Source organism: Acanthochromis polyacanthus, chromosome 2 (genome assembly GCF_021347895.1).
Source record: "Acanthochromis polyacanthus isolate Apoly-LR-REF ecotype Palm Island chromosome 2, KAUST_Apoly_ChrSc, whole genome shotgun sequence".
NCBI lineage: Eukaryota > Metazoa > Chordata > Actinopteri > Pomacentridae > Acanthochromis > Acanthochromis polyacanthus.
Window position 1 is genome coordinate 1,564,173 of NC_067114.1, and position 16,686 is coordinate 1,580,858.

The 16,686-nt window shown below is 38.6% G+C and overlaps 1 protein-coding gene across 1 annotated transcript in view; it reads right to left on the reverse strand.

Annotated features, from left to right (window-relative positions):
• Positions 1 to 203: 203 nt before the first annotated feature.
• trip4 (thyroid hormone receptor interactor 4) overlaps positions 204 to 16,686 on the reverse strand; it is a 132,026-nt gene continuing 115,543 nt past the window's right edge. The window contains exon 13 of the mRNA XM_051936727.1: positions 204 to 444. Coding sequence (XP_051792687.1) covers positions 380 to 444 — 65 coding nt within the window. The 3' untranslated portion in view covers positions 204 to 379. The remainder of the gene's footprint in view (positions 445 to 16,686) is intronic.

Genomic DNA, 16,686 nt, shown 5'->3' on the forward strand with positions numbered 1-16,686 from the left:
GAAAGATAATTCCTTAAATGTGGACATTTTCAGAATGAACATTTCTGCACTGAAACAAAGGAACCATCAGGAGTTGTGGTTATTTATAGGTTATTATGCTGTGGTTTTACTGGTCCGGTCCTGAATGTGGAACCTGAACTAAGATCAGTTTGACTCTCCTGGTTTAAACCAACACAATCAAACAATAATAAAAGACAGCATCCTTATTCCTCATTTCGACAAATGAAAGTTTAATCTCAATGTGTTTTTATCGTAGAAATTTGTCCCAGTGATTACATAAGTTTTTCTGTTTTAAATGACAGCTGGGTGTGGTAATGTGTCAGAGATGGTAACTCCTGATAAAATGTTGGTGGAAAACAGTTTTCTTCCTCCTCCAGCGTCAGTCTGCAGCTGACGGGACCAGACCCTTCTTGGCTCCCTGGTGATAGTGACTCTCCAGCTTCCCTGAGAAAGAAAGAAGAGGAGAGGAGAGGAAGGGATGAATCAAAACACCATCAAAGGGACAGAATGACCTTTCTGAGAGCTCAAGGCCTGCTGATTACCGGCGGCCTCGGCTAGATGCACAGAGACAGGCCGAGAGAGGGAGAGTGTGAGACAGCGAGACGACGAAGGAGAAGACCTGGGAGACCTTTTATTCCAGGGCAGAGACAGACTGGAAACAAAACAGGCCGTCTTTTAATTCAGCTACACACTGAGGATGCATATTCAGAACAATCCAACAGCCGACACAAAGGACGATGATCCAACACTGAGCTACAAGGAAACGCACCTTGTCATTTATTTCTTTGCTGTCTTGAACAAATTAAATCCGAGCAGCATCACTGTGAGACAGTTCAGTCACACACGGACTAATTAAAAGCATCTCACTGAATCATGCCGTGTTAAATGACATCCTTCACTTCAAGGTCAGAGGCAGCAGGAACATGATCACTGGAATCAAACACAGATAGTAGAATGGATGGTTTCAAGGAGACTAATCCTAAAGGCTGGTTTATAATGTTGTCCTTTCCACATATGTTTAGAGTTTAGAGTGGAAATACTGAAGTTCTTGTAAAAACACATGTTTTGGTTGAAGCTTTGCATTAATAAAATGAGCTTACTGTTAATCTGAAGATAGCCTGATTTCCATAAGAGTCTGATGCAAACAAGACGGCATCATCAGCACAGAAAAGCACACTGCAATGCTCATTGGGAAAATACACATTGTTTGTGTCACCAGAAATAGAATGAGGGCTAATATTCAACATTATTACATCAACAAACCTGATTTTAAGCCACCTGAAACCACAGAGAGATCTAATCCGTACAATCAAATATACGTTTTTTCAAGAATTTTTAGTCGATCTGTAAAAATACGGGCTTTTGAAACTAGATTTGCAGAAAGGTTGTTGGCCAACTAGATCATATCATCAGCATAGAAAAGCACACTGCACTGTTCAGCTGGAAAACATACTGTATGTGTTTTGTGTTTAAGAAATAACTGGAGGAGAACATTAACATCAAGCGACTTCATTTAAAGTCATATGCAACAACAGTCAACTTTTAAATTTTATTTAACAATAATTTTGCGATTAATTTCTAAAAATGAAACAGTTTTGTGCAGCTACAAATAAAAGACAAAAATCTGGATTTGCAGAAGAATTGTAGGCAAACAATATGGAGTCGTCAGCATAAAAAAGCACACGGCAAAGTTTAGTTACTGATTGAACGCCAAGGGGAGAAATTTAGATCCTTGTGCAGCGCTTTGATCAGCAAAGATGAAGCTGTCCGCAACATTTTACACAAAAATTTCAATAAATTAGTAAAAAAAATAAAAAATAAACTACACAATTTTGCCTGATCAATAAGAACAAAAACCATCAGAGGGTAGGAAATGTGAAAGAGCAACAACTAATGGACATGATGCTATGTTTGACCTTCACTGGAAATGTCATCCGAATCGGTTTGTCTGTTTTTCAGTAATGTTGCTAACGGACGGACGGACGGACAGACGGACAGACGCCGATCGTCACATGACTCCGACAAGACTGCAATGAGATGGTCAACGACAATCTGCTACCAAAACAAATTTTGAAGTACTTCTATTATTGTAGAGCTTCTAAATGTCTACATGAAGTTTAGAACAAGCTTCAAATGAATAAAAAAGACTAAAACTTGATTTGCAAAAGGGAAACATAATGGCATTGTCTGCATAAAAAGCACACTGCCATGGAAAATAAATACATCCAGTAAGAAAATCAACCAACTTGATGAGATTTATAGTCAGTCTGTGTAAAACAGCAGGAAACACTGAAGTGGTAACTAATAAACACTCCAGAATCCTTGATGGTTCTCCACTGCTGTATCCAGGGAAAGCTGATATCTGCGCATGTCTTTTGTCTGCCGTCAGTCCAGGATTCTTTCCTTAATCCTTCTGGATTCTGGATCTGGACGAGCTCAGAGCACCTGCACAGACTCAGTGATTAGCTGTAAAACAGTAGCTCCCATTGTTGTGATAATTTCCATGGTTATAATCTGCTGTCTATAAATTCATGTGAACCTCGGATGAGAACGTTTACGGAGATGAAGCAGCTGAGAATCTTAAAGAGGGATTTTATCAGGTTGCTATTTATATGAAGGCCTGTAGCTATGGAGGGAAACAGAAGCGCTGACCGGAGCTGACCTGCTAATCTACCGCTACTGGAACCGTTCTCCGTCGATGCAGCGTCCCCGTTATCGATCGCATTTCAGGTTTGTCTTTTAGGGCTCATCCTCAGAAACGACGCTCCGCCGCTTGGTCCTCCATAACCCGGCTGACCTCACAGCGAATAATAACCCTGTTTCTCCTCCTGTTTGTCAAACCCTAACGTTGGCTGGCTGTGCTCTCCGTGGCGGAGGCAGGCAGGGGAAAAAGTGATCCGAGTGTGACAGGCGGGGTGGTGGTTGTCACTTGTGCTTTCTTTTCATGTTGTCACGTTTTGGCTGAACTCCGCGGGTAGCAGCAGCATAAACAAGGTGTTTAGGAGAAGTGCTGTTTGCTCACCATTTCCAATCCCGGCTGAATGGCTGTCAGTGTGAGTCTGCTCATGGAAACACCTCTGGAATTTTTGGGGAGGAAAGCTGCCAAAAAGGTTATCCAAGATTACTTTAATGATGCATTCAGTGCAGCAGAAATGCATCTGAAGTTAAAAAGGTTGTTTTGAAACATTCAGCAGAGAGGAGTCCCACTGTAGTGTGTGTTTTAGGGGAAAATAAATATTAGATGTTAAGAGCCCAATAACTATATCATAAAACACGGAGATGGCAGCTGAACCCCAGAGAGCTGCAGTCAGAGTGGTGGTGTGCCAGCAGAGGCAGAGGTTTCTCACTGAAGCTCCGACTCCTTCAGCCCTCCCAGCTTCCTTTGGGTGATGTGTGAGTGGGAGCTGGAATCAATACTGTGGAAAATGGGCTCTGGCAGCTCTCCTTGTCATGACACAGTGACATTTCTATGAAAAGGAACTGATTCTAACAGAGAAAACAAGCGTTCCATGAAGGAACGTTTAGTAGATGGACTGCAGAAGTTTCTCACTCAGTTAATGTTTGTTTCACACTTATCCCACATGAATGATCATCTTAGTTAAAAATCGACTTCAAGGACAGCTGAGGGTGCAGAAAATAAAATGCACAAAACACTAGATAGGTAGAAGAATTACAACATTCAGCTCAATTCAATTTTATTTATATAGCACCAATTACAATCCCAATCATCTCAAGACGCTTTATTTAGTTCTGATTCATCTCTCTCTATTAACAAGCTTTAAGGCTGCTGGAATCAAACGTTTACTTAAAAAGCCAACTCTAGATCCAGATGTTTTAGCTAATTATAGACCGATATCCAACCTACCATTTCTCTCTAAAATTCTGGAGAGAACAGTTGCAAATCAATTCTGTGAACATTTACAAAGGAATAGCTTGTTTGAAGGGTTTCAGTCAGGCTTCAGAGTGCATCATAGCACAGAAGCAGCTCTCGTTAAAGTCACTAATGACCTTCTCATAGCGTCACATAATGGACTGGTCTCTCGACTTGTTTTGTTGGACCTTAGCGCAGCATTTGACACCATCGACCACAAACTTTTATTACTAAACATCATGCAGCATCATGTAAAAACTGCAATGGTGCTGAGCAAATAATGCCAATAATAAGATGCAATATCCAGCTGAATTCAGAGAATGCATTTCCTTCTGATTGGTGTTCCATTAATAAATCATTTAGGTTACCTGGGAGATGAAAACATAATGCTGGTGTTTCACCTCTAAACTTCTCATGATGAATGTGTTAGCATGTGGCTGCCTGTTTACACCTCCAGCAGACATTAGCACTGATTAAAAGTCGTCGTCACTTGGTGAATGTGGTGCAGTATTCACTCTAAATGCTCCAGTATGTCCACCAGGTGGTCGCTAACAGCATCTGCAGCAGGTAGCTTAGCACTGGTTGGGATCTAGACTAACTGTCCTGGCTTATCCTGAGGTCAGTAAGCCTTAAACAAGTCTTTATCACGGGGCTCCTTTACGAGCTAAACTAGCCAACAACGCTCCCAGAGACATTAGCAGAAGTCGCCTTCACATGGGGAAAATGAATGTTTTTGGGTTGGACTGTACCGCTAAATATGATGCGAGTGATTTGTTATGAGGCCCTTAATCTGTACCGCATGCTGTCGTCCTTGATTGTCACCTAAGTTTGCTTACGTAGGTGTTTTAATACTTTAAAGACCCCCTCTGGTTTAAATCTTTTTTATTTATCCTGAACATGACCATGTGCTGCTGCATATTCTGGAGAAAGCAATGAGTATTTAGCCGTTTTAAGACAGGACGGTGTTGTTTTCATGGATAATCCTCCAAATATTTATTTATTTATTCATTTATTTATTAGCATCCCCATTAGCTATGTACACCTCCTGTCAAAAGTTTTGAGACGGGTTCTAATTTATTTGAATGAGAAAGTGTCTCAAAACTTTTGACAGGGGGTGTAACTTTGTAGCAAATATGTGACTTCTGAGGGGTGTAACGAACAACCAGAGGGATTTAAATGATCAAGCTGTTGTCCTTCATCAGAAAAAACAAACATTATGTGGTTTCCAACAGTAAATACCAGAGATGTCCTGATCAAGGTTTATTCCATGATCTGACAGAAGTCATACAATATTTAGTATCTGTCAGTGTTGTTTTTGGCAGCCAATTTAGATTTAGTCTTAGTTTTAGTCTTTTGAACGAAATCCTTATTCTATTTAGTCACAATTTAGTCATTTCTATAAGTGATAGTTTTAGTCCAGTTTTAGTCGACGAAAACTCAAAAGGTTTTAGTCTAGTTTTAGTCTAGACGTATTAGCCTTTTAACAAATTACATATTATTAACCTCACTTACAAAATGACAGTGGATTCAATGTTCATTACTACAGAAAAGCCAACAAAGACATTCCTTCTTCAGGACTTGTGGGTTAATTTTTTGTCAGTTTAGAGTAGTATGTTAAGCTTAAGGTTTTGTAGAATAAATATCCTCGTCTCTATTATTGTTCTACGTCGTTAGAAATAAAAAAAATACCTGTAATTCTGTGTTCTGTAAAGTCAGTGCATTTAATTTACAATGCATTGATTCCATAGAATACAATGCTGATTAACCCTTTAAGCTTCAGTCAATTCCAGCCGTTTTCAGTACAAAAAAATCGCTAATATTCTATTTTTAATTTAAAAAAATTACGAAAAATACGGGGAATATTGGACGGGCATCGGGAGGTGCATTTCCTTGAAAATGACCGATTCGTGGATTTTATACCGACTTCAGGACATGTTTTGGACAAAATAGTTTCCTGGCTTGTGTCATCTGATGTAAAAGGTTGGATTATGGCCGTTTTTTGTGGAATCTTTTTTTCTGTGTGTAATAATGAACCCGGAAATGTGAGTCGCGCTGTGTGCGTTGAAGCCGTGTATAGAGAACGGATGGATGAATATTCGTTTTTGTCGGACAAATGTGTTTTTCTCACCCGCTGTGGTAATCACATCTGAAAGTGGTTTATACCGGCGGATTCATGAGAATCTAAGCTTTCCATCGGCGTATAGTGTTTGTATAATCGTGTTTGCAGCCGTCGGACATTCTTGAAATTCCTATGCAAATTAGTAGGTGTACCGCCGGCGGTACACTGAAGCTTAAGGGGTTAACTTGCAATGCCCCAGTAAAATAAATAAATCCTGAATAACGGGGGAACAATTAGATGAAGCATATGGACGTTCTGAAGGCTGGGATGTGAAACCTCTGGTTAGAATGTGGTCAGATGGTTTATATGATGTCATTGTTTTACTTAAAGTCTGTTTAAAAGTAGAACAACTCAGGTCCAACTGGTTTATCGCAGTAAGATTTGAAAACGGTATTAGAACTTCTCTTGGTGTTTTTGTCGGACTGAGGCCACAGACTGTCACCAGTTAATCTGATCGTCACACTCTGCCGCAGTGAAGCGATATTTCCACTCCGTTAGGTGGAAGTCCTCATTAAACCGAGAATTTTACTGGTAGACGGAACAGCCGTGAGTCCAAACAGAGCAATAACGACAATGTTAAAGCTGACAACAAGAACATTTCGGAACAGTTTATTGACGTCTGTGTGTTTTGAACAGGCATCGGTACAGTCACCTATGCTATGTGTTGCCGTTGTAACAGCCTCGCTCACTGAATATCACCAGTTGATCAAAACCATCCATTAACGTTTTCGTCCAGTCTCGTCTCTTGAATGAAAACTAGCACACGTCTCGTCATGTTTTGGTCATCAGAGAGCCGCGTTTATTTCGTCATCGTTTAGTTTTTGTCATGAAAAAAAGGGGCGTCAACAAAATAATTTTGTCATCGTCATCGTTAACGAAAACAACACTGGTATCTGTTAACACCATTTTACTGGATCATACTCAGTGTAGGTATCACAGATTAGCTGTAGTACCTGGCTGCACCACCATGTGAGGCCTTTAACTTTTTACGACCTTGAGGAGGCGGTCAAATCCATGTTGGGAGCGATGCTGGCTAGTTACTGACCTCAGGCCAAAAGGTGTAGATTTTAACTGAGATAAACTAGGACAGTTATTCTAAACCCCATTCCAATACCTGATAGCTGTTTTTCTGACACATTTCTACACAACAACAGATGTAAATAAAACTTGGGATCAGGTTTGTGTTCATAGCAATAAGTTAAAAATGACCAATCAGGTTCAGGACAGCCCTGGTATCTACTGTTGGAAACCACTTGGTGTATTATTCTGATGAAGGACAACAGTTTGATCATTTAAGTCCCTCTCTGGTTGTTCATTACACCCATAAGAAATCACATATTTAGAAGGGTTTCCATTAAATTAAAACCATCTTGTCTTAAAATCCAGAATATGCAGCACCACATGTTAAGTATATAAAACACCTGATTTTAACCAGAGGGGGTCTTTAAACTATTAAAATACCTCCTGAAGCAGAACACAGGTATGTAAGCAGGTTTTATGCAGCTAGCCGGTGACAAACATGCGGTACGTTTTTAGGGCCTCGCTACAAATCCCTCTCATTACATCCACCGCTACGGTCCAGCCCAGCAACGCTACATATTCCCCGTGTGAAGGCGACTTCTGCTCACGGCTCTGGAGCTGCTGAGCTGTCGCATTTCAAAATAGGTGCTGCGGAGTCGGGAGAGCTGGAAGGGAATGCAAGCGAAGACGAGGGGGGGGAGGGTAGCAGCGAAGGAGTGGGTGGAAAAACAGAGAGACAGCAAAAATGAGACAGAAGGGATGAGGAGGAGGAGGAGAGGCAGCGAGGGGGATGGTGGGAGAAGGGAGGTAGAAACAGAGAGGCTGGCCCATCGATTGGCTGAGATAATTTCCCATTGATTGCTGCACTGTTTGGAGATTGCTGGAGAAAGGTTTATTGCCCACACGGTGCAGCTGGGGAGGAGGCCATAAAATAAGCACAGGTTGTCTGCTGAGGGCCAGCTCCATCATCAGGGCCGTAAAACACACTCGGATACTCTCCCTACATATTAACAAATACGACTGCGTGCACGCTATTCCCATCACACATAACGGCAGAATGCGGCTCATTGCTAATGGAAAACGCTCTCACATAATCCCTTGAAAATCCAGGGGTAGCAGTGCAAAGAGTATTTATTAGACTGAAATAGAGGTCCATCGACATCCTCCCTGACATCAATAACACGCGGCCCATCAGCCGCCCTGCAACACTCATCACAGGAATAATTGGCTGCTTGCTGTTTCTCTTTCTGAAGAATAAAAAGGGGCTGAATTTTGTATTCTTATTGTATCTTTTTATTACACGCCGATCCCACCGCACCTGAATAATAAACCGAGAGCAGCTATGCACACACGCTCTAACCACATGTTGACACACCTTCCCAGAGACACACTCTGACAGCAGGAAATTACTTCCTGCCTGCAGATGATGACAGAGAAAAGGCCAAGTTAAAAGTGGAGCACCGGCAGCTCTGTGAATAAATGTAAAAGCTTCAATGGTATCTGTTACAGCCATCCCCACTGGGCTCCCACAATAACCAATTCACAGTCTATCACCAGAATACTGCCTGGAGAGGAGAGGAGGCTCGCAGTGAAAAGGCTGTAAAAAGCACAACCTAAATGGCAGGATTTATTGGTTTCAACTCAAACACGGTGTCAGGGAATAGATGAGAAGGTTCTATTTTATATCGGAGCTCATATTAACTCTCCTGTTGTCCTCATTTACAGGCACCAACAAATATTGTTTCCTTGTCTGAAAAAAATCCAAAAATTCAGCAAAAAAAAAATCTACAAATTTCTGAAAATTTGCAAAAAAAAAAAACCATCAGGAAGAAAATTCCAATAATTCCTTAAAAATTTCCCTTTAAAAAATCCCCCAAATTTGGCAAGAAAATTCTTGTAAATATTTTCAAAAAATGAGTAAAAATCTTCAAAAAAATCCTAAAAATATCTAAAGTGATTCCATATATATCAGTAAAACTTCTAACATTTTCTTTAAGAACATTTACATAAAAATCAACCAAAATCCAGTGAAATTCTCTGGATTTTGGTTGATTTTTATGTGAATGTTCATACGAAACATTTTTAACATTTCCTTTTTCCACCAAAAATGTTGAAAATGTGGACATCAGAAGTTTGCCTGTGAAAAGATTTTTTTCCCACATTTTCAGACTTTAAAACGAGTCGATTTTGATCCACAGGATGACACCAGGGTAAGTGATGAATCCTCAGTTAACGAGTCAATAAACCTCATTAATAAACCAAAAGCTACAGCCTGTTTTCCAAACCTCGTACGATGTCTGGGACAATCAGAACTGAAGGCAAACATCTTTAAATTTGCTCTCTGCACTGTAAAAAAGTTTGTATATTTTACGGTGAAAACTGTCAAACCATGACGGTAAAAATCTGTAAACTTTGTAAACTTTAACTGTAAACTTTCTGCAGTTTTTCTAACACTGAATCACCATAAACGGGTTAATCAGGAGAAAAGTGTGTTTTTTAAGATTTTTTTCTCTTGAAAAAAAAAAAACGTTTCCTGACTCCTGCTAAGAATTTAATGGAAAAATATCATAATATGTAGAACAATACTTTAATTTTTCCATTTAATTCTCAAAAGGAATACATTTTTTTCTGGGTAAATGTACATATTGTGGTGCTGGTAATAGAAACATGCTGCAATATTTAGAACAAGCAACATTTCTGCATTTATTACATGTAAAAACACAGTTTATAGCTTTGTACAATAACAGACATATGCTTTAATATTCATGACAGCGATAACCACAGTTTTTGCTAAATATATATATATATATATTTAATGTTAAACGCAATAACTGTTGTGCTAATAATGGAAAAATGCTGTAATATTTACAATAAGTGACACACATTTTATTTGATATGGCATCTTCAAGTAAATGTTCAAATTTCAAAAAGTTATAACGTTTTTTTCACAGTATAATATGGAATGAAGCACGTTTTCTAACCGTAAAATCAACAATATCAATACATTTCTTTACCGTGAATGCAGAAATGTTCTACAGTGGTGTTCTGGTGCCACAATTTTAACGCTAAAAACTAATTTTTTACAGTGTGGTTGTTCATTTAACCCCTAAAATAAATCATTCTGACTCTGATTCAAGACTCACCGTTTCTATGTTGTGTTTCCCTGTTTGCACCCCCTTGTCCCGTTATGGTTTAATGGAAGGATATATTTATCTCAAACTCATTTTATTCTAAAATTTAATTTGATTTAACTGACTAATAACCTCGTCCATCTACTGACGTTAATCACCAGAGCGCTGCTGTGAGCACATTGTAGTTTGAAGCCAAATGAAATAAAAGGAGATTCTCTCAGCAAAAAGGTCATCTAAAAATTATAGTGGCGCTTAAAGACAGAAAACGACAACTGACCAGATACGCTTCTGTTTTATCCAATGTTTAGCCCCATCCAGAGATGCCTTCATGTTGAGTTAACCATCATCTCTACAGACAGCTGCTTCAAACCACATGAACCTCACACTGTTTGTACATTTAGAATGATTCCCGTTTGGAGGCTGTATATCATAATAAAACCATAAACTGCATATCATTGACCGACTGCAGGATTTCTTCCTGCTGAGAAGAGTAAAGGATTATTTTTCTGCTGTCAGTCAGCCGCTGCTCTGCTTGTAGCTCCCCTTGAGCTGCTGCTGCTAAATATCACGTCATGAAAACCAAGTTAGGAGTGTGTCGAATGAACCAAAGCTTCAGCAGAGCTCAGATCTCCAGTAACAGTCGACAGGCACAACGTCAGCGCTAACATGCTGCTTAGGACAAGGAAACGAGTTCAGTTTAGCTGCAGCTGGAAGTAAAGTCAGGAGGATACAAAATGTGGAATCATGAATGTCTGTCATAAAGTTCAGTAAATGTTATTTCATTGATGAGGTCATCCTGAATATCTGCACCCACATTTTTATAGCCAGAGCTGAAATAAAGTCTCACTTAAAGCCAACAAATGAGACATATTTTAGTCTGAACATTGTCAACAGTTGAGTTCATGAACTTGAAGCAAATGAATAAGAGCCAGAAGCTGCAGTTCCTCTAACGGCCACTTGGGGCTGGCACCAAACCTGAGTCGCTCCCCATAGACCTCCATGTTAACAAATACGACTTTTAGCCCACTTTATGCAAATGAGACGCGGGTAGTGGAGGTCTGATGCCGGGCAACACTTTGATAAAACGTGGTTTTAGCCTCCCAAATGAAGACAAAACGTCCCCAAGAACCAATAAGTCCATCCTGACGCCCTCTGGATCATTAAAAGCTCTAAGACTAAGAATCTACACAGATAAACTATTAAAAAAACGACCTTTTATCATCGCACATCACCCTAAACGAGCTAAACACTGAGTGTACAGACAGAAGATTCTCACCTTTAAAAAACCCACTTTCAGATAAAGTTGACTGATTCTCGATGGATTCTCTGTAATAAAGTAAAAGATGTTGAATAAAAACTGCTGAAAACAGGATGCAGGCATAAATTCGTGATTAGACATCGGTTGTTGTAAATGAGGACAGATTTAGCAGCTTATATCTCGTCTCAAACACTTTGAGAAATGCTTTTCGCTGAACGATTTTCAGAATAAAAGAGAAGGTTTGTGACCGAGCCGTCGTGTACCATGACCGGTGGATGCCATCAGAGCTTCTTTGGCTTCATTTCTGCTCCATTTCTTTGGCTGGAGTCTCCACTAGAACCAGGTCTCAGGAACCAGAGGATGACTTCATGAAGACTTTGTTCATCTTCATATACGGCCTATTGTTCCACTGCTAGTGTGGCCTCAAAGCTCAGTAAGCTGTGAGGTGGTTTATCTTTCTAAGACATCAGAAGTGGATGTTTGGACTCAGAACAACCCGCTGATGTTCACTGATGCTCAACACAACAGAGCTGAGCGGCTCTGTCTGCTGGAGCTTCTTATTACAGCCGGTTTGTTGTTCCATTTGCAGAGAGAAAAATATCGACAGCTTTTTTTTTTTCCAGCAGCGAAATGAATAGAGAAACGCATGTTAACAAAGCTCGCACCAGTCAATCCGGCTGTTTCAGAGGAATCACATGTGGCAGTTCCCGTTCTTCAGCGAGCACGACACGTCTCTGAAGATGGAGTGAAAGGGCTCCCAGTTCATGACAAATTTAATGGGATTCAAAAAAACACAACCTTCAATCTGAGTGCAGCTCAGCAGCACTGCCTTTATCTCCCTCTGCTATCTGGCCTGGGCTTGTACACCTCCAGCTGAAGTCATTCTGCACGTGAAACCAAGCTGACAGCCTCGAGCACTGCAGGAGAGTGGATGTGTACAAAACCCTCGGTAGTCAGGGGAGAGCAGCGAGAGAGCAGGGGAAAAACCGCCTGGATTCCCATCTCGCTGTTAGTCACACCTAATTTACATTCCCTTCCTGCGCTGCCGAGCTGCTGAATTTACAAGTGGATAGAGAAGGTGCTGTTTGAGGCTTGTGTCGGCATGCTGTTTGCAAGGGGTAAGAGAGACGCATCAGCCGAGCTTCCCTCTGCACAGAAAACAGTCTCTGCATCCCCGCTCGGTCCAAGCCTCGCCGCCTGAAGGTGTTTTCACAGACACTGAGGGGCTGTAATGGCTGAGTGATTCCTCCTACCAGCAGCGAGCCGCCGAGCTGCTTTAGTCACGCACATGACAGTTCGTCACAAGTCGCTGGAGAACCGCTGTCTGACAAGTCAGGGACAGAAAAGGAGCAGAGAGGACGCCGCCAGAGCTCCAAAAACACCAACAGAACCAGAACCAGAGCACAGACTGCACCGGATCATTATGCAAGAGATTCACTGTTTAAGCCAACATTTAACACATAAATTAGTTTAAATGTTTAAGCTAACATTTAACACATAAATTAGTTTAAATGTTTAAGCTAACATTTAACACATAAATTCGTTTAAATTTTTAAACTAACATTTAACACATAAATTAGTTTAAATGTTTAAGCTAACATTTAACATAAATTAGTTTAAATGTTTAAGCTAACATTTAACACATAAATTCGTTTAAATTTTTAAACTAACATTTAACACATAAATTCGTTTAAATGTTTAAACTAACATTTAACACATAAATTAGTTTAAATGTTTAAGCCAACATTTAACACATAAATTAGTTTAAATGTTTAAGCCAACATTTAACACATAAATTAGTTTAAATGTTTAAGCTAACATTTAACACATAAATTAGTTTAAATGTTTAAGCTAACATTTAACACATAAATTAGTTTAAATGTTTAAGCTAACATTTAACATAAATTAGTTTAAATGTTTAAGCTAACATTTAACACATAAATTCGTTTAAATTTTTAAACTAACATTTAACACATAAATTCGTTTAAATGTTTAAACTAACATTTAACACATAAATTAGTTTAAATGTTTAAGCCAACATTTAACACATAAATTAGTTTAAATGTTTAAGCCAACATTTAACACATAAATTCGTTTAAATGTTTAAGCTAACATTTAACACATAAATTAGTTTAAATTTTTAAACTAACATTTAACACATAAATTAGTTTAAATTTTTAAACTAACATTTAACACATAAATTCGTTTAAACGTAAACCCTCGTCTCGTCCTGTGAGTCAAAATTGACCCGTTTTAAAGTTTGAAAACATGGGAAAAAAAATATTTTCACAGTAACACTTCTGCTGTCCACATTTTCAACATTTTTGGGAAATTTTTGAATTTTTTTTTTTAGTGGAAAAAATGTTTCTGAAGAACATTCACATAAAAATGAACCATAAAAATTTTGCTGGATTATGGTTGATTTTTATGTGAATGTTCTTTAAAAAATATCAGAAGTTTTACTGATATATATGGAATAGTTTTAGATATTTTTAGGATTTTTTTGGAAGATTTTTACTCATTTTTTAAAAATATTTAAATAATTTTCTTGCCAAATTTGGGGAGTTTTTTTAAGGGAAACTTTTAAGGAATTATTGGAATTTTCTTCCTGAAATTTTTGCAAATTTTCAGAAATTTGGGGAATTTTTTTGCAGATTTTTTGATTTTTTTTTCAGACAAAGAAACATTTTTTTTGGTGCCTGTAAATGAGGACAACAGGAGGATTTAACACACTGTGATATAAGCTGCTGGAAGAGGACATCTGAAGGAGAAACTCCAATGTTCTCTAATAGACTTCCTCAGCTTAATTACCCAGACTGATTACATTAAAGCAATAATTTTGGAATATTTTTATTTTAAAAAAATGCTTCAAAAGTTATCTAAAATTAGAATAATTTATTTAAATGTTTAATTATGCAAATAATGTATCATATATTTAAAAATGCCCCAATCCGCATTAAATTCCAGAATGTTTATCTGAAAATGTTTCACTTTTCTGCTATTTTACTGTCAGTTTTACAAATGATTCACTCAGTCATTTTCTGTCTTTTTGTGTGTCTTTGTGCTCATTTTCTTTCTCTTTTGGTCATTTTTAGACTGTTTTGTGGTAATTTTAGGTGTTTTTGTGGTAGTTTTGTGCATCTTTGTGGTCATTTTGCGCCCCTTTGTAGCCATTTTCAGTCTGCTTGCGATAATTTTAGGTGTTTTTGTGGTCATTTTGCAATTTTCTGTAGTTATAATCAGTTATTTTGCATCTTTATATGATAATTTTGTGTCTCATTGAGTCATTTTTTGTTTTTCTGTGGTCATTTTTGTTATTTTATAGCACAAAATAACAAATTGTATCTGTGTCACAGAAATAATTTTCCACTAAGTTCCCCATTCCAAAAACTCCTCTCCAGGAAGTGTGTTAATTCCAGATCACATGACCTGCTCCACATGATGTCATTTCCTCCTGAAGAAAAGACTGGCCAGACTCCAAGCCTTTCTGACTTATTTAATATGAAGTAGTCAACAGGTTTAGTACAAAATCTTTAGAAATAACTTTACATTTTACTCGATTATACATGTATATCTAATATTTAGAAGAATCTTTCTGTAAAATGCCATGTGGTGTTTGGTTATAGGCGGCCATGTTGGTTAGATATTAAATATTGACCCTGCTGTGGTCTCTGAGGTGTTTCCTTCTAGTTCTGACTCACAGACCTGGAGTGGAGGTGAAGGGAGACTCCGTGAATCTGTCCTGGATTCTAATTCCAGCCTCACTTCTGCTGTTTCTCGTCTGAAATGACTCAATCGCTGCCGGCGCAGGTGAAACTGTTGCACTTCAGCCACGAACACGAGCAGCAGCAACGTGAGGAATTTGGAAGGATGGAAAAAAAACATCAGTTTGGACCTCTGCCCGTTTCCACTTTAACAAACACTCGGTTAGCTGCTGCATGACTGTCAGCTTCACAGAGCTACAGGACGGAGTGACGGAAACCAAATCTGACAAAGTGGGTAGCAGACAGAAGATTGGACTGTAACGCTGCGAGAGGAAATTCTATTTGGAGTTAGCAGCACTGAGATTAGCAGCCAGCGTGAGTGGGCTGAACTGTAATCCCTGTGAATTAATGTGGAAGAAAATGAAGGAGAAGCAAGATGACCACGCATGCACTGGAATAAGAATGAGTGGAATGTAAATGTTTGTCATGGAGTTTTATGCTTTGTGCAGCCTGCAAAAAAAAAATTCTACTGTTGGTTTAAAAACAGTCTGAACTGACAAAAATACTGTTTAGACACTGTAAAACTAGTAAAATCAATTAGCAAAACTAAATAGTGCAAACTGTAACAGAAACTTCTACTTAATTCCTAAAATAAATATAAATAGGAAACATTAGGACCATTAAGAGCAGCCAAAAGCCATAAAAACATGCACATCTTGATTTTTTTTCCAATATCTACAATATTTTTATCATAATGAAAGACTGTGAAATGCAAAGTAAATAGCAAAAAAAACCTCCTATGACTTGTGAAATAAGAGCAGAAAACAATGTCTTTATGCCTCATAAAACCTGGAAACTCCTGATTTAGAAACTATTAAGTGTGAATCTAGTCACAAATTCAACCTGCAAGCTGCTCTTTAACATCCTCAGTGATTAACCCTCTGGTCCTCATTTACGGCACCAAAAATACTGTTTCCTTGTCTGAAAAAAAATAATCCAAAAATTCAGTTAAAAATTCTCCAAATTTCTGAAAATTTGCAAAAACATTTAGGAAGAAAATTTCAATAATTCCTTAAAAGATCCCTTAAAAGTTTTTTTTAAAAAAAAAACAAATTTGACAAGAAAATCCCCCCCCCCCCTCAGGACAACACGAGGGTTCAGGGATTTGATTAAGGAATAACATAAAGATTATTAAAATATTTTATTGTGAAGCCGAGTTTTGCTCCGAATTTTACGCTCCGTAAACGTGTTCCAGAGACGTTTATGCTCTGCAGATGTTTGGTGTTTGACTGGATCAGGAGCTGCTGTGATTATTTGGAGGCAGAGAGGCCTGTTGGCGCTAATCAATTTTAATTGTGTGAGTTTGAAGTGAGAGCTCGACGGCGGTGTCAGACAGTGTACGTATTGATTCCACGCTGGAGGCTGTTTTGTGTGTAAAAATAAAAGCATCGGCCCACATTAAATCTGTTTCCAAAACTCCTGACAGGCAGCAGTCTACGGCCACCGCTCCGGCTACTTCTGACAAATTTAAAACGTCGAACGCTCGAATATTCTGTCAAATTACGGTCACATTACAGCTGGAC